Source organism: Brienomyrus brachyistius, unplaced genomic scaffold, assembly GCF_023856365.1.
Source record: "Brienomyrus brachyistius isolate T26 unplaced genomic scaffold, BBRACH_0.4 scaffold84, whole genome shotgun sequence".
In the NCBI taxonomy this organism is placed as follows: domain Eukaryota; kingdom Metazoa; phylum Chordata; class Actinopteri; order Osteoglossiformes; family Mormyridae; genus Brienomyrus; species Brienomyrus brachyistius.
The window spans coordinates 601974-621951 of record NW_026042359.1 but is presented as its reverse complement, the minus strand read 5'-3'; the positions used below and the strand labels follow the sequence as shown (position 1 = coordinate 621951).

Below are 19978 nucleotides of genomic sequence, written 5' to 3'. Positions count from 1 at the left end.
AAGGAGTCACTCACCACATAAATTTTCCCGTGATAAGCAGCGACCCTAAGGCCACGTGGGCGAGTGCTCATGAGAGCGATTATGGTCCATTCGCCAGTGAGTGGGTCATAGCACTCCACAGTAGCATGTGTATCAGCTCCATTGTAGCCGCCACAGATATATATCTAAGAAAACCAATTCAAAAGTGATGAGTGTCATGATGTACATGATTGAGATGGAGATCCAGAAAGTACAGGGTCGTAGTGAACCTGGAGCCGACCACAGGAAGCACATGGCACAAGGTAGGAGATTTACAGATAAAGTTCACCATGACACAAACATAGAAGTATGTGCAATGGATAGTGTAGGACAGGGTTCCCCAATTTCCGTACTAGCGGGCCAGAATCCAATGAGCTACAGAGCTGCACAATGCCCAGGATGTTCAGCTGATCGGCGGCCGCCAGGAGGTTCTCCACGTTGTCAGTTGTGACGAGCACAGAGTACGCGTAGGCGTACTCGATGATCTGCTGCATCGTATCTGGGGAAACGCCTGGGAAGTGGTAGTCCCGTTTTCCTGAATCCTTCCAGTCACCGGTTAACAGAGCCCTGAAGGACAGTACAGATGTGAGTCATTTAATTAAAAATAGGGTTTGCAGACAAAGTTAACAAGGGATTTTCTAATTCTTAAGTTGAGGAACCTCCACTACAGATAAGCACATATGTACTTAAGAACTAGGAACCAGGACAGAAAGGGCTTTAATATTTTTTTTTTTGCGGCAGTGGGTCCCCATTAAATTTTTCACTTGGATCTGTGGGCAGTCCCCTGCAATATTAGTTTGCCTTTGAATGACGTGGTCCCATTTCAATATTTTTATACTACTACTATAATAATAATAATTATTATACTAATAATTTTAAGTATTATTTTTATTATCATTATATGTCCAAAGTTAAGGTGGTTCACTTAATAACTAGCTCAGAAATATTTCTTATTAGCCCTGTACTCTAATTTAACACAATTATGCATTTATGAAACTTTCTGTCATCACAGACGCTCATTGCCGGGGACAAATCATTGCTAAAGAAACAAAACTAACATTGAATGTAAGAAAACAATATATGTGATGTTTAGTAAATTCATTTGAGTTAAAATACCATTCTTTTCATGAATGGTACATGGAGCAGACGTATTGCATGGTGCTCTGTAAAATTGTGTTAAAATTTGTAACACCGATGTTTAAAGGGACTTTAAGGGACTAGTTCATATGTATGCACGGAGCGTATTTTGTGACAAATGTTTTATCACCTTTGGAAAAAGAAATAAAGTACATGTATAATTAAAAGGTTTTAGATTTTTCCTATAGGCTTTTCCTTTGAGTAAGAAAAAGCAGTGAAAACGGGCTTTCAGGTAATTTACCTGGAAAAATAAAGTTTAAATAAATGAAATAAATGCTCTAATAGTACACGTAAGTTAGTGGTTTATTTATTGTTAGTTACTGTAATGTTGTGCTGCTTTATTTGTTTAATCGTCTAGTCTGTGAGGAAGGCATTCAAGTACAAATTGCAATGTATTTTGTACATGACAATAAACTCTTAATCCTTGGAATAAATGTATTTGATCTTTTTCCTGGCAACTCTCTTTTTATACAGGGCCATTATATACAATAGTAAATTTTTTTCACTGCTGAGAGTTTGTACCAGGACTTGGTTATTGTAAATTTAATGTGCATGCAGGTGTTATTTGTATAGATTCATCTACACCCTTCTGGCAGTGCTGCTATCGCAGTCAGGTCTCGCACACTTCGAGCAGTAGTTTTTACTCCACCCCTGCAGCCGCCGGCAGATGGCGCTCCACGTCCCGTCAGCTGCACACAGACCTAAGTCCAAGTCGTTAGTCCAACGCACCCATAGTCTTGTGATGACATGTGATTGAGAAAATGTCATCAGGTGGCTGTTTAGCGGTTCAGAGGATTAGCTGGACTTGATTTTGATTGAATGACACCTGGAGGAAGTTTTAAGGGTAGAGGACCTTGTTTAGAAGCAAGAAGGGGAGAGAGACGGCGGGGTTGTTTCGTGAGGCAGGGACGGTGTTGGATGCTCAGTTGACAAGAAAGGATGTTTTGTGCCATGTTGGATTGAGTTTCGGATGGAGTGACCAGCGAGGGACGTGTGGAAAGACTTTGTGTGCGTTTTCGGTGGGCTTTTGGGACGCAGATACCCACAGACTGATCTACGGACATACGGGATGGTCTTGGCGGCTACTGGACAGAGGGAAGTTCGGTGGTTGTTTTAATCTTAGATCCTGTGAGTGTGTGTGTGTGTGTGAGAGAGAGAGAGAGAGAGAGAGGGGGGATTAGGGAGGTATATTTACTATGGTTTAGCGTGGAAAGTGGGTGGCTTATTGGGAGTGTTTTATGTATTGAGCATTTATTTATGCATAATAACGAGGTATGTTAAAGTCTAACCTATCCCTGCTTTAGACCTTTTGGGGGGTGTGCAACACTGCATGATGGTGGGTGGCGCTAGCTGCTGGCTTGGTGCTCCGTAGGTTAGATAGCATAACCCGTATTCCTGCCTGCATTCACTTAAACCTGGTATCTTTTATGAACAGTATATTTAGTAAAGAATAAAGGAAAGTGTATTTGTTACCGTGTTCTGTGTGGGTTTTTGTGAGGAATCTGGGGACGACGACCTGACCGGTTAAAAGAGGCGGTGGCAGCGTAAGGAAATTGCTGTGACATTACAGTCTATTGGGTGGGTTTCCTGGTAACGGTGACTCTTAGCATCTTGCGAAGACTTCAAAGGTAAACCTTACAACGAGAACACGTGTGTACTTTTCTAGGCGTGCTTCCAGAACAATCCCATAAGACGTTGCTTAAGGGACAGCTTGACTGCGGAATGAAAGAATGTGGTGTTCTCTGTAAATACAACACTGCAGGAAAGCTTCACAATCAGGATTGAGGAGAGCCTAAAAATGAGACGCAATTTGAATAATCTAACCGTAAATTAGATTTTCGCTGATCGGGTGCAGGATCCCGCCTCCCCAGCTTGTAGTATTGTTATATTTTATGTTCGAATTTAATCTGTCTGAATTAAATCAATCACACGTAGACACGTTTTAACTCCTCGCTTCTTTACTTTCCTCCCATCCTGTGTCTCCTCCACAACATTCCCCACTGTTGCAAATAACACCGTTCCCCTGGTTATTTTATTACATTCAGTACATGACATCCCCCCTTCACTTGGACATGAACTTGATGTCATCCAGAACTTTACTTCTATTCAAATCAATATTTCCTGTCATAAGTAGTCTAAACACTCCACTTAACATGAACTCAAATGACCTTCCTTCTTCAAATGGCAACTCCTTATTTTCAACTAAACCTTTTATCATTGTTCCTATGTAACCCAATACTGCATTGAACTAATGGTTTAAAACGTAACTTCTCAATCTTATCCTTAACTGTATTACTTTCGTCTGAACTCATTCAGCAACATACTGTAAACACGTCTGTTGACAAGAGCAATCAACCTTATCAAACAATACCCAAAACTTAGCTAAGGACAAAGTCTTTCAGTCTCTCAGGAGGCTTTCTCTGCCTCTGAGGCCTACAGGTAGGTGTGGAAGGCTCGTCTGTCTCGGCTGGCCCTGCCAGACATTCGGAAGAGTTCATGGCCTGTTGCTGTTCTGGGTAGATTGCAGCCTTGGTATCTTCCAATTCTCCTGCCCCGTGCTGGTCTGTGATGTATCTCTTCACAAAGGTTGTATTCCGACTGTACTGAGCTCCATCAGGCGATTCCACAGTCACTTGGTTTCCTTTCTTTTTGACTACTGTGTGTGGTCTTTTGTTGAAAGTTGTAGTGAACTTGTCCACCTTTTGTTGTCGCAGCACCACTTTGTCTCCTACATTCACGTTGGAGTATTCTGCATTCCTCCGTTCATCTGCATAGAGCTTATAAAGCCCTTTTTGTTCTCCATCCCTGTCTCTCACTTCTAAATCCATGAAATCTGGTGTGATCTCAGGCAGCTTGCCTCTCATCTTTCTGTTGAACAAAAGTTCAGCAGGACTTTTTCCTGTTGTGTTGTGTGCAATCCCTCGGTACACTGTGACATATCGCCTGAGTTCTTTCTGCCAATCCAATCCGGCAGATTGCGCGATTCTGATTCTTTTCATGAGCGAGCTATTTTGGCGTTCCACTTCACCATTTGCCTGAGCCCATTTTGGTGTCGTTCTGAGGTGCACAATTCCTTTTTCTGCACAATAGTCTCTGAACTCATTTGACTTAAACTGTGGCCCATTGTCAGACTTCAGTGTCACTGGAAGTCCATGTCTGCTAAACATGTTTTCAAGACTGTCAATCACTGTTTCAGGTTTTGTAGAAGTGAGCACATCATACTCATAATATCTACTGTAATAATCCACCACAACCAGTATAGAGTGTTTCGACGGCAGGGGTCCTAACAGATCAATGGCTAACGCTTGCCACGGACCTTCTGGAAGTGGCGTTGGCCTTAGTGGCTCGGGTGCATCGGGACGTGATGTAATCTGACACCCGTGACATGCTTTACAGTATTTCTCTGCAGCTTTGTCGATTCCGGGCCACCAAACCTTGCTTCTGAGGTGTTGCTTCGTGCCTACAATCCCTAAATGTCCTTCATGTGCCAGCATAAGTGCTCTTGCACGTAAAGCACTTGGCAGCACAATGCGTGTCCCTCTCAGCACAATGTAGCCCATTACACAAAGTTCACCTGCAACAGGTGCATATGACATACATTTTTCAAAATGTCCTGTCTTTATGGCCTCTCTCACCTCTATCAGTTCCGAGTCAGTTCTTGAGGCTTCTTCCACCTCTCTAGCTGTCAGAGCACTGGGGATGGCATTCACCGTGACAAACCGCACATATTCCTCCGATTCTTGTGTGTGTTTTTCTTTCATGGCTGTCTCCCCCATCAGCCTTGACAGTGAGTCAGCAATGTTTTGACTTCCAGGCACATATATAACTTTGAAGTTGTATGGCTGTAATCGCAACACCCATCTCTCCACCCGGGCACAGGGTTTTGACCGCGGCCCATATATTGACTCCAAGGGTTTGTGATCAGTGACCAGTTCAAATTGTCGGCCGTACACATAAGGATGTAGTCGCTCACAAGCCCACACAAGAGCTAAGGCCTCTTTCTCAGTTTGAGAATATCTTCTCTCACAGTCACTCAAGCTTCTACTCACGTAGCATATAGGAACCATCTCGCTCTGCTGACGCTGAACAAGCACAGCGCCGAGGCCTACTGGGCTTGCATCTACAATCACTCTTGTTGGTGCCTCTTTATCAAAGTATGCTAGAGTTCCAGCTTTCGCTAAGGCTTCTTTCAGCTTATTGAAAGCTTTTCTTTGCTCTGAGCTAAACACAAACCTTGTTCCATTTCTGATCAGACGTCTCAACGGTTCTGCCACCGTTGCAAATCCTGGAATGAATCGACTGCTGTAGCTCACGAGACCTAGAAAGCTTCTCACTTCAGATGCCCTTTCAGGCTCTCTGGCTTCTGCTATTGCTCTGACCCTCTCTGATGTAGGTCCAATGCCTTTGTCTGTTAGCAGTATTCCCATGAACACTAAGCGATCCATATTGAACTCACATTTGTCAGGATTCAAAGTGAGTCCACTCTGTTGTAAACGCTCCATAACGGCTTGCAGACGCTGGTGATGTGTCTCTGGGTCCGCCGCATGAACAACAATGTCATCTGAGATGTTTTCGACGCCCTCTATTCCAGCTAGTGCAGAGGCAATTTCATGTTGGTACTGCTCACTTGCTGAAGACACTCCAAAGATCAGGCGCTTGTATCTGTAGACTCCATTGTGTATGGCAAATGTCGTGATTTCACGTGATGCTGGGGTCAATTCCAATTGGTGATAGCCCCACTTCAGATCCAGTTTGCTGAAGACTTTAGATCCGTTCATGCTCTGCAGAATTTCGTCCACAGTTGGAATGGGGTATCTCTCTCTTACTATGGCTCGGTTTGCTTGACGCATGTCAAGGCACAGCCTTATTTCAGAGTTTGCTTTAGGCACAATGACTACTGGGTTAACCCATGGAGTAGGTCCCCTGACTGCTTCAATTATGTCCATGTCTAACAGCTCTTTTATCTTTCTCTCTACAGGTCCCCTTAAATTGAATGGTATCCGCCTTAAAGGCTGAGCTACTGGCTGAATGGCAGGATTTATATAAAGGCTGATTTGTTTAGTTTTTAACTTCCCTACACCCTGAAAGACATTTGGGTACTGTGATATCATCGCCTGCCTCAGGTCCTGTATTGCTGCAATGTCTGTGCCAATTTTTAGAACCCCCAGTTTTATGGCTGTATCTTTCCCTAGTAGTGGCTCCCCATGTCCTTTGATGACAATAAACTCTGAGTATTCACTAGCACTCCCAATTATTGTCTCACATTTGAATGCTCCTTTTACAGGTAGTGGCTGGTTAGATGAGTATGCATACAACTTTCTTTCTACACCCACAACATATGACTGGCATTTTATATTTTGCTTTTTTAGTTTTTCCCAGGTGTTCTCGTCAACTATGTTACATGTAGCACCAGAGTCTATGAGCATGTTCAAATTTACTCCTCCTAGGCACACATTCAGTCTGTTCTGTACTGAACTGTCCTTTATCACAAATGCATATTCAGCTTGTTCTTCAATATTGTTGACAGTCTGTTTTTTAGCGCTTTTAGTTTTGCACATTTTTGAAAAATGGTCTTTGCCATTACATTTATGGCATTTCTGTCCCTTAGCGGGACACCTTGGGTCTTTGCCAAAGTGATCTTTATTTCCACATCTATAGCAACGTTGCTGCTCAGACTTACTTGTTTGCAGATTTAGCTTTTTCTTATATTTTGTTCTGCTGTGCTTTTGGCTTATGTGATTCACACTTTCTGTCTTTGCACATGCAGACTCCTCCCGAGAGAGAGACATCTGTTCCTCGATCCTCTCACAGAGTGCTGCGATATCCAGTGCACGAGTGAGAGTGAGATCGTGTCCTTCCTCCAGGAGTTTTCGTCTCACGTAACTTGATGAACATCTTGCCATCACTGCATCGCGGATTTGATTTGCCATGTCCCCAGCAAATGAACAATCCCTCGCCGCTTGTCGTAGTCTCGTCGCGAACTGTTGTACAGTCTCCCCTTCTTTTTGCGAAAGTGCATGAAATTCTTGCCGCGCGAACGTCACATTTATCCTCGGCACAAAATAGTCATTCAGAGCCCGCACTGCACCTGCATAGTCGGCCTGTTCGTCTGTGTCCGGCAAAGTCGAGAATATATCTTGGACATCTGGCCCTGCGTGGTGCAAAAGTAATGCTCTCCTCCGTCGTAATGTTGTAGCAGGTGTATCCTCACCGATTATGAGTCCCTTTCCATCCGCAAACAGTTCGAAAGACGTTAGCCATCTCGTCCACCGCCGTCCTAGCGTGACTGGGTCTTTGAAGCACTCAAACATCGGGATACTGACTTTATCCATCTTAATAGTAGTGACTTTCCTCACGTGCATTCGCCCACTACTCGTCGCCAATGTTATATTTTATGTTCGAATTTAATCTGTCTGAATTAAATCAATCACACGTAGACACGTTTTAACTCCTCGCTTCTTTACTTTCCTCACATCCTGTGTTTCCCCCACAACATTCCCCACTGTTGCAAATAACACCGTTCCCCTGGTTATTTTATTACATTCAGTACATGACAGTATCACAGCTTTTTATTTGTATGCATACGTTCTTTAAAATGCCTGGTGCGTATGTCATTGATTTTTGGGATGAGCAATGCCACAATAGCCGAAAGATTGTGTTACTGTTATAACGTAAAAGAATGTACAATGTGCATTGATTACCTCATTAGTATTATTCCAGGGTGCTTTCTTAGGGAAAATATATTAAACTTGTATGAAATGAACCTGCAGTGTCGACTCAACCTTATCAACCAAAGTTTTGTTATACCGCGACAAGGCTGAAGTTGTCTTCTAATTCTCCGGCTTCTTCGCAGGATCCGTGCCTCCTTAAAAGGGGATGCCGTTTCGACCGAATCCTCTAGAGGGTTTCTATTGAAATTGAAGACTCCATAAATGTATTCCTTATCTCTGAAATTTGTTCTTTTAAATTAAATTTGGAATCTGAGCTGTGTATTTGATTTCTCAGATATTATTTGAAGATACGTCACTACAATTTTCAGTTTAATTCCCTCTGAAATTGGAAGTCTTTCATTAAGATGTATTGCACAAGCTGCAGTTTCTGTAACTTGTCGGATTTAAGGTACCGCAGTTTAAATGGACTTCATATTCGTTCACTTACATTTTGCCCAGACTACCTCAAATTCGACAAGATACCCCGATAAGCCAGTAACTCCGCTTCGTAGTACAGGCCGCTGTTCTCGTCTAGCTCCATTTATTTTTGTTCCTTGTTGTCCCAGTGTAGTCTTCAGAGTTAGTGGTTTGTGTTTTCTAGGGTCAGTGCCTGGTAATTGTTCCAATCGTTGCTCGTTGTCCTGCACCCTCTGTGATTGGTCGATTGTCTGATGTCCCACACTTTGATCCTCTTATTAGCCCAGTTGGCTTGTTTAACTGCCTGTCTCTGCTCAGTTGTTTACTCGGTCATTGTGTGTTCATGTTGCTGTGTGTTTTATAATCCTGCTCCCTCTGTTATACCTCGTCTGTGTATATGTATGTGTGTGCGCCGAGACACATTAGGGGATGACAAGAGGTTCAATATTAACTTCAGCTCCGGGTCTAACGCACACACACTCAACTTCACTGTGTTGCCGCCTTCGACTTCCCGCCTGTGCTGCCATAACTATATGCTACTACTGCCCTCTCGTGGTTGAATCCAAGCTATTACAGTATCTATGTATGTGTGTATTTATATGTATGTATATATAATATAGTGTGTGTGTGCAGGAATATTTCAAAGACAAGTCTGGTGGTACCTGAAGCACAGCCGTCTCTGTGTTGCACAGTTGGTTTCAGTATCCAAATGTCCCTTCAATTACAGTACGTGCTTCATTCTGATAACGCAAGATATTTTGAATGATACGGTTTGTTCTTTATAAATGTATATAATTTTATTTCAGTATTTCATTAAACAGTATGATTGAGTGAAAGGACCAGATGCTATAATAAAACATATATTGACCAGTTCTTGTCTTATCAATCTTGGAGGGACTTCCAGTTCTTGGTGACTCTGCGGTGTGTTTCATGGTATCTAAGGCCGTGGAAACTTGCCCTTCCTGCTGACACACCTTTCTGCAATATGATCCTTTTCATGTTTTTTTTAAGCTTTCTGTGAAATATGACTTTTGGTGTAAGATACAACTGAGTAAAGGTCATGAGAGAACCTACCTGGACAGCTGAGCTTTATTTGGGGTTAATCAGTCACTTAACTGATGGCAGGTGTGTCCCCAAAAAGCCTGAATGCTGTAATTAAATCAAAAGGTGCTCCAACATAATATTAGTTTATGGGTGTGCGCACTTAGCTAGCTTATGTATGTTTCTTGTTTAAAATTTTTTCCCCCCAAACACATTTTTGTTTTTCGGTTGAATTGTATAGATTTTAGGTCACGTTAAAAGTGGAAAAAGTTTTGAAATGACTTGTGGTCAATTTTTTTTTTTTACATCATGAAAACCTGGCATGTTAACAGGGATGTGTACATTTTTTTATCTCCACTGTACCAGGGCATAACAGTGTGGAACAACTAAAATAACCAATCAGCACAGGACAACAAGAAGCAGACGGCGTAACAAGGACTGAAAGTAAGAAACCTTAAACACTAGGGGTTAATAATGCTAGAGAAGACTTGGAATAAGAGTCTAAGCAGAACAAAGTTAGACAAGCAGGTTACACCTTAAACAGGGACACAAAGAGAGACAAAAGATACTAAGGAAACCAAAAACCAATAAAACCTTAAGAGGTGAACTCATGACTGGAGGGGTTTAGCCTCTAAGCCATTTACTCAACCCATAGAGCGACGCACCAGGCGGCATGGTGGTGCAGTGGTTAGCACTGTCGCCTCACACCTCTGGGACCTGGGTTCGAGTCTCCGCCTGGGTCACATGTGTGCGGAGTTTGCATGTTCTCCCCGTGTCGTCGTGGGGTTTCCTCCGGGTACTCCGGTTTCCCCCCACAGTCCAAAAACATGCTGAGGCTAATTGGAGTTGCTGAATTGCCCATAGGTGTGCATGTGTGAGTGAATGGTGTGTGAGTGTGCCCTGCGATGGGCTGGCCCCCCATCCTGGGTTGTTCCCTGCCTCGTGCCCATTGATTCCGGGATAGGCTCCGGACCCCCCGCGACCCAATAGGATAAGCGGTTTGGAAAATGGATGGATGGATGGATAGAGCGACGCCTGCTGATCAAAAGGACACAAGACACACAGGACAGGATCGGACAGGTACTGATGCAAACGTTTAATTGTCTGGTAAAATTTAACTTCGTAGAGGTTTAGGAACTGAAGTGGTGTCCATTTAGCCATCCAACAAGATATCAGTAACTTTTTGGAGAACAGAAAAAATTCTTGTTAGTTTTTGTTTTACTTTTTTTTCTGAGCATTTTACTACACTTTCTAGCCACATAAATAGCTTTAAACATTTTCTTTGACTGCCTACGACTTTTCTTCAGTACTGTGTATGCATCTACATGCATTTCCTCAGACAGAAAAATGACCTGGAAAATGTCGTCCTTCGTTAAATTTGAGGCATTTCTGTATGCGATTAGCAGGTAATCTGGGTGTTTAATGTCATTGCATGCTTGTTGATTTTGACTCCACTCTTCTTTGTACACATTATTCTCACAAATAGAACATGACAGCTGTACAGCCAAAGGATTTATAGCATCTGCTTTACCCTGAGACACATGGGGCTCTGAGGCTCACAGCTGGGACTCAAAATGCTAAATGAGAATCACTGAATATTTACTACCACATGTATGTATGATGCCCTTATTCTTTTAAAAGTTGCACAATTTCATTTTCGTAAATACATTAATAAAACAAACCTGAGCAATTTCATAATAGGATATTATGCTTTTGCATGATTATTTGTCCAGCTATGGACATTCAGTGGCACCCCCAGAAAATATAGATTTAGATCCTTCCCTGAAGACACCCACAGCGTGAGGACCAGTAATATTACTTTTAAGGAGGAAAAGTTGCAACTACTTGAAGCTAGTCCATAGCCATACTAACAACTGAAGCATACTTTATGTTCCTCATTGGAGTTGGTACGTTCCAGCGGTCTCTTCTGCAAGCTCAGTCAGTGATGCAAACAAGAGATGTGATTAGTGCGGATATTTCTGGATGTTTGGCGCAGATTATGGTTGAGTTTCGATACAGAGGACTGTCTATACAGCATGCCAGTTACTGATGGAAGAAATCACTGAGCCATTTCTCCAGTTTATTTTAGGAACCTTGGTTCCTGTTTCTGACCTGTGTGTTCCTAGTTTGCATGTTCTCTCTCTCACGTATGGATCTGGCAGTTCTAGATTCCACCTGCAGTCCAAAGACATACAGTGAGGCTGATGGGTATGTCCAAAGTGCCTGGAGGGTGGTTTGCCCCATGATGGTCCCGGGTGAACCCAGCTTTGTGCCCTGTGTTGCCTGATAGACTCTAGTCCAGTCTGTAGTGCTGCACTGTATTCCGTGGTAGGAAGGAAGAAGTGGGGTTTGGTTAGGCTTCAGAAATATTGCATAGAGGTTATAAAAAAACGCAGCCTTGCACAGATGGCACAGAAGGGTGCAGGGGCATGTCAGATGAGCCGTGGTACCTCCTCAATGCCAGTTCTAGTGACCAGTTATCAAGCCCAGTCAAGCGGGCAGAGAGGAAATTATTCTTATTCCTCCATAAAAGTTGGTGCTCTCCTCCATGCATGGATGGATGGATGATTGCAGGAGCCCGACCATGACCTGTAGCAGCAGCGTTTGTCACCACTCAAATCACACGTTTGCCTGTGGCCCCCTGTTGGCCAGAAGCAGTTACTACACTAAATATTATGTATACACATTCCATCCATCCATCCATCCATTTTCCAAACCGCTTATCCTACTGGGTCGCGGGAGGTCCGGAGCCTATCCCGGAAGCAATGGGCACGAGGCTGGGAACAACCCAGGATGGGGGGCCAGCCCATCGCAGGGCACACTCACACACCATGCACTCTCACATGCATTCCTATGGGCAATTTAGCAAGTGCAGTTAGCCTCAGCATGTTTTTGGACTATGGGGGGAAACCGGAGTACCCGGAGGAAACCCCACGGCGACATGGGGAGAACATGCATGGCTCTCAGCGGAGGCGGTCGCACTTCTCTCCCTCTCCCTCCCCTTATCTTCCCTGCTTCGCTCCTCTCGTCTCGTCTAGTCTACTGTCTTATACTTGAGAGACTCTCTCAGCCCTGCTCTCCAAACTACGTAAAACGATGGATTTGATCAGCTGGTCTCTCAACGCAATTGACACCATCTTCTCGATGAGAAGCCTAGGTTCGGGGGAACCTGTCTGGCAGGAACGTATGCTGCTGGCTACACGATGGACGGATGGGAGCGGTGGAGGGTCGTGTGCCTGGCAGCTCTTTCCGTGGAGGACATTGAAGACATCTACCTATTCGGAACCATGATTACAGGTATTATGCTGATTGGATTAAGCATTGCCCTGGTTTATCAAAGATTGAAGAAGACGGTGACAGCCGCTCAAAGCCCCACTAGGCTGGCCGGAATGATTGATGGAGTGGGCAGAGCTGTTAGCACTCAGACTGTGAAACTGGATAACATCATGGAGAAGCTCACAGCTTTGCAAAAATTATTGGATGGCGGAGACCAGCGTGGACATTAGGGGAGTTGGAGATTACAGCTTCTCGCCCGGAAACCCAAACAACCCTATTCTATCAGGTTTTGGCTCCCCCCAATCAGCACTGGCCTCGGCCAAGGCCGCTGCTGAACTAACAACTCCCCCAGAAGAACCAGACAGTGAGACTCTCTTGCATTCCTCTCCCCCAATCCCAAGGACTGACCGCACCCTCCCCCCATCCCACGCCTTCGCTGCTTCATACCCCCAGCGTGAACAGGCGGGTCTGTGACCAGCGCCCTCGTGGCTGCAGGACCGGATGGCTGTCTGTCTGTGCTGGACTACCTCCACCTCCCCATTTCCCTCACCTGTTGCAAGTTGTGTCATTTTATGTTGTAAGGTGTAGTGACCATGTGCTTATGTTGCTGAGGTGTTTTTTTCGGTTTCTACAATGTCCTCCCCACTGGAGTACAGTCTGGGGGCTGTTTTTTTATTCTCCTCCTCTCTCCTCACGTTATTCTGTTTCTTTTCTTCTCTCTGTTTGCCCCTGTCTCCCGACCTGTCTACCCCCTGCTGTGATGTTTGTGTATATGTATGGTCGGTTGATGGCCTGTTTTTCGCTGGTACTAGTGACTAGTGACATGGTATATTGCAACAGCAATAAAGGGTTTTCATCATCATCATCGTCATCACTTTCGTTTTACTGTAATATTTTATGGGTTTTTTGTTATTTCAGTCTTAGTTATGATAATCTATCTTTTTTATATATTTTGTTTTTCCCAGAAGCTGGTGAAAAAAATATTTTGATGCGCATATGTACAGTGTATGTTAGTATATGACATGTAAAATTCCCGGATGGAGTAATGATTAATGATATATACATGTAGACTAAATGAAAATGGAAAAATGGAAATTATATAACGGGGACATATGTGCTGTAAGTGAAAATGTAAATGTTTTATGAAACAGGCCTGGGGGCTGAAGCTAATTCAGTGGTAAAGACATGAGCTCGTCTCTTGGAGGTCGACGTGAGGAGGTCTGCACTGGAAAAGACCACACTGAGTGAGTGTACCCTTATTGGTAACTGAAGGGTAACAGCGGGAAGCTGTTACCCTTCAGTCAACTTCACTATCCAATGTTGTGTCAATAGTCATGATCAGCAAGGAACATTCTTAGATATTAAAGTCGTTTACTCTGGTATTTGCACTCTGGCTGTGAATGCAGCAGCTGTCCACAGTGTAACAGGCAGGCAGGTACACAGACAGACTGACTGGCAAGCAGATAGATAGACAGACAGATGGAGAGGCAGGCAGGCAAGCAGGTAGAGAGATAGAGAGACAGGAAGGCAGATAGACAGGCAGACAGACAGACAGGCAGGTAGATAGACATGTCTAGGAGGGCAGAATGAGGCTGTGAGACCCTGATAAATACTCCTGCTTCCTGTGAGGTTTTATGTATTTCCTCTCCAGGACCAAACAGCTGTCTCCCTTCCTCCATCTCTGAGCTACAGGATGGTATGTGTCACCTAACCTCTGCACACTGCACGCAGTGATTTGCAGTGATTTGCATATGCCATAGGATGCTTGGCCCTTTGCCTCCTTCCTGATCCAAACTTCTAGGGTCTCCATGGGTAACCAGCATCCTGATGCCATGAAGAGGGTGTTGAGGAAGAGGAGAAGCTTCATGGTGTAGTAATACCAGCCACATTTAAATCAACATGTAGGAAAAAAAATCACCTGAGCTGCAAAACACATAGCAATCCAGTGGAGGCGCTGTTTGGCTCATTGAGTTTGGATGCTATGTCTATGATGGGAAGGTCACCTGTTCAATGTCACTACTGGGCCCCTCCGTAAGGCCCTTAACCCACCGTTACTCCAGGCACTGTTTGGCCCTGCTTTCTCAAAAATGTCGCTTTTTATGAAATTGTCTGTTAAATCTAACATTCATTTAATTGATAGAAATGTGCATCACTGGTGAAAGGTAAGCAAGTACTTAACAGTGATAAATTCAGTGTCTTACTTTTAACAGGGTTCTAAATACATATATAAAGCAAGCTGTGATTGGAAAGCAGTTCATACCCAAAATGGTACAATGGCCAAAAAAATCCATCCGTCTGTGTCTGCACTCGTTCTGCCGTCTCATTCGAAACCAAAGCGGGTCGTACCTCCCACTTCACCTGGTGTCAGTCAGAACCATCCATCCATTTTCCAAACCACTTATCCTACTGGGTCGCCGGGGGTCCGGAGCCTATCCCAGAAGCAATGGGCACGAGGCTGGGAACAACCCAGGATTGGCAGCCACCAGAACATTCTGGACACTCTTTGGATGCTTTTCCCAAACTGTGTCAGCTGGGTTTGGCCCAGGTGACTGTGCTGGCTGGTTCCATCACTCTCCTCACATAGCCAGGAGACGTGTTTTGGGTCACTGTCCTGTTGATTAACAAAGAACAGGAGGTGTGTCCAAACTTTTGAACACTGTATGTAACAGAGCTACGAATCCTGAGCCTTCTGATTCTGATATACAGAAGCCCCCCCCCCCCCCCCCCCACCAAGCCCAAACCAATGCCATGCGTGTCAGCTGCATGCGTGTAGTACTGGCTGTAACGACTTGCCTGGTGACAATGTCTGTACTAGACTCACGGCCCTTGACCCCGACCCTCCTTGGTGACACAGTGGCTGGTATGACAAGAATCTCTGTTCTGTTCTTCCTATACTTGGCCAAGTCTAACCCCCCGCCTCCCCAATTCAACGCATTGACCCCATGGTCATGTGCGAAGTACCCAGTGTCTCATTCCAGGACCTAAAATATGCACCTTGGCCGTCCAGGGAGTCATGCTCCGCAAGACAGTGTTTATGTCATAGCTATGTCATGGGGGAGAGCCATTAAATAAAATGAGTTATTGTCAGACACAATTTCTAAATGATTTTAATTAATGATCCACTTTAAAGAACAAGAAGAACTACAAGAGCCTCTTTCCAGAAAATACTCAAATTGGACTTCGGCTGTGTTCAAAACGTCCGCTTGTTTGCTCGTTCACTCACTCTATAGTTTTCGCTACATAGAACATTCGCTAGAGGATAAAGGCAGATAACGGTGGATGTACTTCGTACACTAGGAGGATGTTATTTTGTAATTTTGCTACATAATTATGCACCAGAAATTTTTAATTGCTATCTCTGTCACAGAAACAAATGCCAGAATATCCCAATATATAGTGTGAAACTACAACGCTGAAAAATGTACTTGTTGATTTGTTATATATTTTGTAGGGCTGTCGAAATTAACGCGTTAATTGCGATAATTAAATTTTGGAATTAATTACGTTAGAATATTTAACTATAAGCGCAGATGAGTCGCTCCCATAATTCCAATTGTTTTGTTTACCGCGCCACTGAAAATGGAGAAGCAGGAACAGGATGGCCTTCTGGATGGGGAATTTAAATACAAGAAGAACACAGACGGGACAATAAGCAAACACGTTGTAATTTGCACTCACTGCAGTAAAGAGTTTCAGTTTCACCGTTCATATTCGAGCTTAAAATACCACCTTAATGCCAAACACGCGTTTGTCGGGGCAGCAGCTTCACCCAGCCTGCGTCAGACCACTCTGAGTGAACGCAGGCCACTCAGTAAGTCTTCTTTGGACAAACTGACCGACAATATAGCTAAATGGATAGCAAAGGACTGTAGACCGCTAAGCATTGTGGAGGACAAGGGTTTCGCGGATGTTTTAAAGGTTGCATCTCAGGACGCGTCCTACAAGCCCCCAGCGAGAAGCACAATAACTATTCGAATCCACGAACTGTATGAAACAGAGAAAAAGAAAAAAGAAGAGGCTTTAGTTCACACGGAATGCGTGGCTCTGACAGGAGACCACTGGACAACAGTGAGTAATGACAATTACCTGGGAGTTACTGCGCATTTAATCACTGAAGCCTGGGGTCTGACATCCTTTGCGCTGACTATAATGAAAACGGAAGAGCATCACTTTGCGGAGGCTTGTGCAGAGCAGTTCCAGACTGTTGCTCGCAATTGGAGCATTGAGGAGAAGGTGACAACAGTAGGCACGGACAGTGCGCGCTATATGATCGCCGCGGCTCGCATCATGCCATTCAATCACATGCCGTGTACCGCGCACATTCTACAGAGATGCATCACAGTGAGCCTCACAGACAGCTTTGTCACTGCACTGGCCAAATGCCGCAAAATTGTTGGCCATTTCAAGCACAGTCCAGCAAACACAGCAGAGCTGAACGCAGAGCAGGTGTCACTGGGGCGCAAGCAGGAGCCGCTGGCCCAGGACGTGCCTACGCGCTGGAACTCCACGCTGGAGATGGTGAAGCGCTTGATCCGCAACCAAACTGCAGTAACCGCGACTCTGGATAAACAGAAGCATAAACTTGTCCTCCTGACGCCTCCAGAGTGGGACAAACTCCAGAGACTGGAGACACTTCTAGAGCCCTGCAGGTGAGCCTGTCATTGTGACCATTATTGTAGGCTTAGATTAAATGTATCAAACATGCATCTTAAATCAGTTTTGTTATTATGAAAACGTCTTATTTAAAAAATAAATGAAATCAAATATTTTATTAATATTACCTAGTATTAAAATAAGCTTTTTAAATTTGCTGTCTTATCTGTGTGTGTGTGTGTGTGTGTGTGTATTCCACTGCAGATATGTGACTGAACTGCTAGGAGGAGAGGCCTACGTCTCCTGCTCTGTAGTTCTACCTGCCTTCTGCCACCTGCGGCGTGTCATGGAAGTAACTGATGAGGACCCTGCATATGTGGTGAGGTTTAAAGAGAAGTTTAAGGAAGACCTCGCTTCCTGGCACAGGTGTAATATTCACTGTCGAGGTGTCACTTTTCATTCACGTTGTAATTATGGAGACCCCAGCTGCCTTACTGTGAGGTCAAAGCGAAACGTGGCTTTCATGGGTTTTTCAAATGTTGCCACACGAATGCAGCAGTGCTATTACCTGTCAAAGTTTACAGGTTTTCAGTGACTGACATTTCAGTCACATTTAACTGATTTTACTGGGTCACATGATCGGGGGCGGGGCCTCAGGATTGCATTTCTCTCCACAGTGGGATTTCAGTCACTACAGTCATTGATAAAACAAACACCCAGCAAAGTATTTTTATTCTGTTCTTCAGCTGTATGATCCACTGAGGTGAAATATCGTTCTCGTTGGTTATAGAGCAAATGGAATGATAAATAGAATATAAATAGAGACATATAAACGTGATATTTTAAGACATAGATAAATAAAATGCAGTTGAGCCACCTGAGTTACTAGTCCTTAAAACAGACCCAGTCTTAGACTTGAACTCTCAACAAAGACACTGTGCTTTCTGTGAACTTTCCGAGGGAACCCTGGGCTTTGAGTTAAAGCCAGCGGTTCATTTTCAAATAATGCCAGATAAAAATAAATTCCCCCATGCCCACTGGCCCCCTGCTCCTCAATCACATCAATGCAGTGTAACGGCAGTAAGCTTTATTACAGTGTTGGCGTTGTGATGGGAAGCATACTCAAACTGCAGAATCATGTGTATGCCCCCCCACCCCCACACACAAAAACCACCCCCTGCCCTCCAAAGTATTTACTACTCAGCAACCCAAAAAGGCCAACCTCAGACAGCAGACATATCACTCAATACTGACTCTGAAGGCAAGAGGGGCCACGAGAGAGGTGAGTGGACTTTCCTTTCTGTTGCAGTGGCGAAGAACGTGCTGTAACATCTGTGTGATTTGGCTACGCTGAGCAGTAGGTTGCTTCCAGGTTCAAAATTTCTGAGACAGCAGTACCCAGGAACAATTTGAGGAGACACTGGGAACGACCAGAAACCAGCCAGGTAAAGGGCGGAAGCGACATTCTAATGGCAGAGATGACCGTCAACTTATCCGACAGGTTCTCATGAATCGTAGGAAGACATCAAGTAACCTTCAAAAGGAACGGGAAACAGTGTTTGTGTGTGTATCACTAATGTGCCAATATGAGAGAGTATAGTGTGAAAATAGAGCAAGAGGTAATACATTAAATTCTAGATTTTTTTTGTCTTCAAAATCAATAAAAAAGACATTGAAAGTCATTATTGTCAATTATCTGTCCGTCAAATAGTATCTCATCACAAGCCTTTTAAAGGCAAATCCTCATTTTTTTCTAATTTCTTATGTGTGCTGATTAATGGTGGGTCAGGAGGACAGCGGCAGTGAGCTTCATGTGATTACCGTACATCTCAGATCTCAGAGTGAGGAGAACAGAGGGACAATTTTCCTCCAGTGATATGAAGTCACAGCACAAACTCTTGGTGTGAAAGGTGACCGTCGAGGGGTGTGCTGCTGTGCACCTCAGTGGGTCAAGATGCTATGCCTGTGATCAGAAGGTTGTTGGTTCAACTCTCACTGCTGGCAAAATGACTTCACCCTTAACCCCATACTGCTCAGGGACGGGCTGCCCTTGCTAACTCAGAAAAAGCTGTTATTTTGTATAAAATAATTTGCTATGTAAATTAAGATGCCCTTTTACTTCACTGGAACATCGCATGAACATTCATGTCTTACTGTGTAATCTTACTGGGACAGCTAAGTACAGCTACACAAGCTACAAAGCTACTGTACACATATAACAGCAAGTATTACCTAATTAACAGTTACTTACTAAGGTGTTCACTAACATTTACGTATATGGCTTTAAATTATACCTTACTGGTTAAAATATTTGTTGATTTATTACAGTTAAGTGACGCCTTGATCCGGAAGCACAAAAAATGCTTTCTCTCACAAACTTTTTTATCAACAAATATCAGAAGTTTGTCACTTAATCGAGTTTCTAAGACCATCTTTTACTGCACCTGTCTATGTATGATGTATTAGACTAGCACAAAATAATTATGAAGCTTATAAATAGAAATGAAAATTCCTATGAAACCGGAAACATAAGCTTGCCGGCAGCACTGTGTCGCACGGCACACAATTTGCTCATTTTTAATTTGATTTCTGCCTCTACTGACACATCCCTTTTTGGCTGTGTCACCCTGGCATCGGGCTCCGATTGTGGGTCACTTATATAGTGGGTGTCACTCTGTCACTCTGCTTCCTGGTGAGATGGAAGCCAGCGTGACTGTCAGGTAAAAGAGAGTCAGGTTCTGAGACAGAGAGCCTCAACCTGCGTCTAAAACGGGGAGCCTCCATCC

At 44.0% G+C, this 19978-nt stretch overlaps 1 protein-coding gene and 1 long non-coding RNA gene across 2 annotated transcripts; both read left to right on the top strand.

The window, feature by feature from the left end:
* Positions 1 to 11458: 11458 nt before the first annotated feature.
* LOC125727006 (uncharacterized) lies at positions 11459 to 14988 on the top strand. The gene is made up of 3 exons (XR_007388499.1): positions 11459 to 12620; positions 13751 to 13843; positions 14251 to 14988. It is a non-coding gene; the product is annotated as an uncharacterized LOC125727006 (long non-coding RNA).
* Positions 14989 to 16025: 1037 nt separating this feature from the next.
* LOC125727012 (zinc finger BED domain-containing protein 4-like) lies at positions 16026 to 18521 on the top strand. Its single transcript, XM_049003562.1, has 3 exons — positions 16026 to 17248; positions 17457 to 17620; positions 18502 to 18521. Exons 1-3 carry the CDS (start codon positions 16179 to 16181, stop codon positions 18519 to 18521), a joined length of 1254 nt encoding a protein of 417 aa, XP_048859519.1. The 5' UTR covers positions 16026 to 16178.
* The last annotated feature ends 1457 nt before the right edge of the window (positions 18522 to 19978 follow it).

Coding starts and splice junctions, on each gene's coding strand:
- LOC125727012 (XM_049003562.1), top strand. CDS start 16,179: ATGGAGAAGCAGGAACAGGATGGCCTTCTGGATGGGGAATTTAAATAC. Junction 17,249..17,456: donor ACACTTCTAGAGCCCTGCAG/GTGAGCCTGTCA, acceptor ATTCCACTGCAG/ATATGTGACTGAACTGCTAG. Junction 17,621..18,501: donor CCTCGCTTCCTGGCACAGGT/GTAATATTCACT, acceptor TTTCTGTTGCAG/TGGCGAAGAACGTGCTGTAA.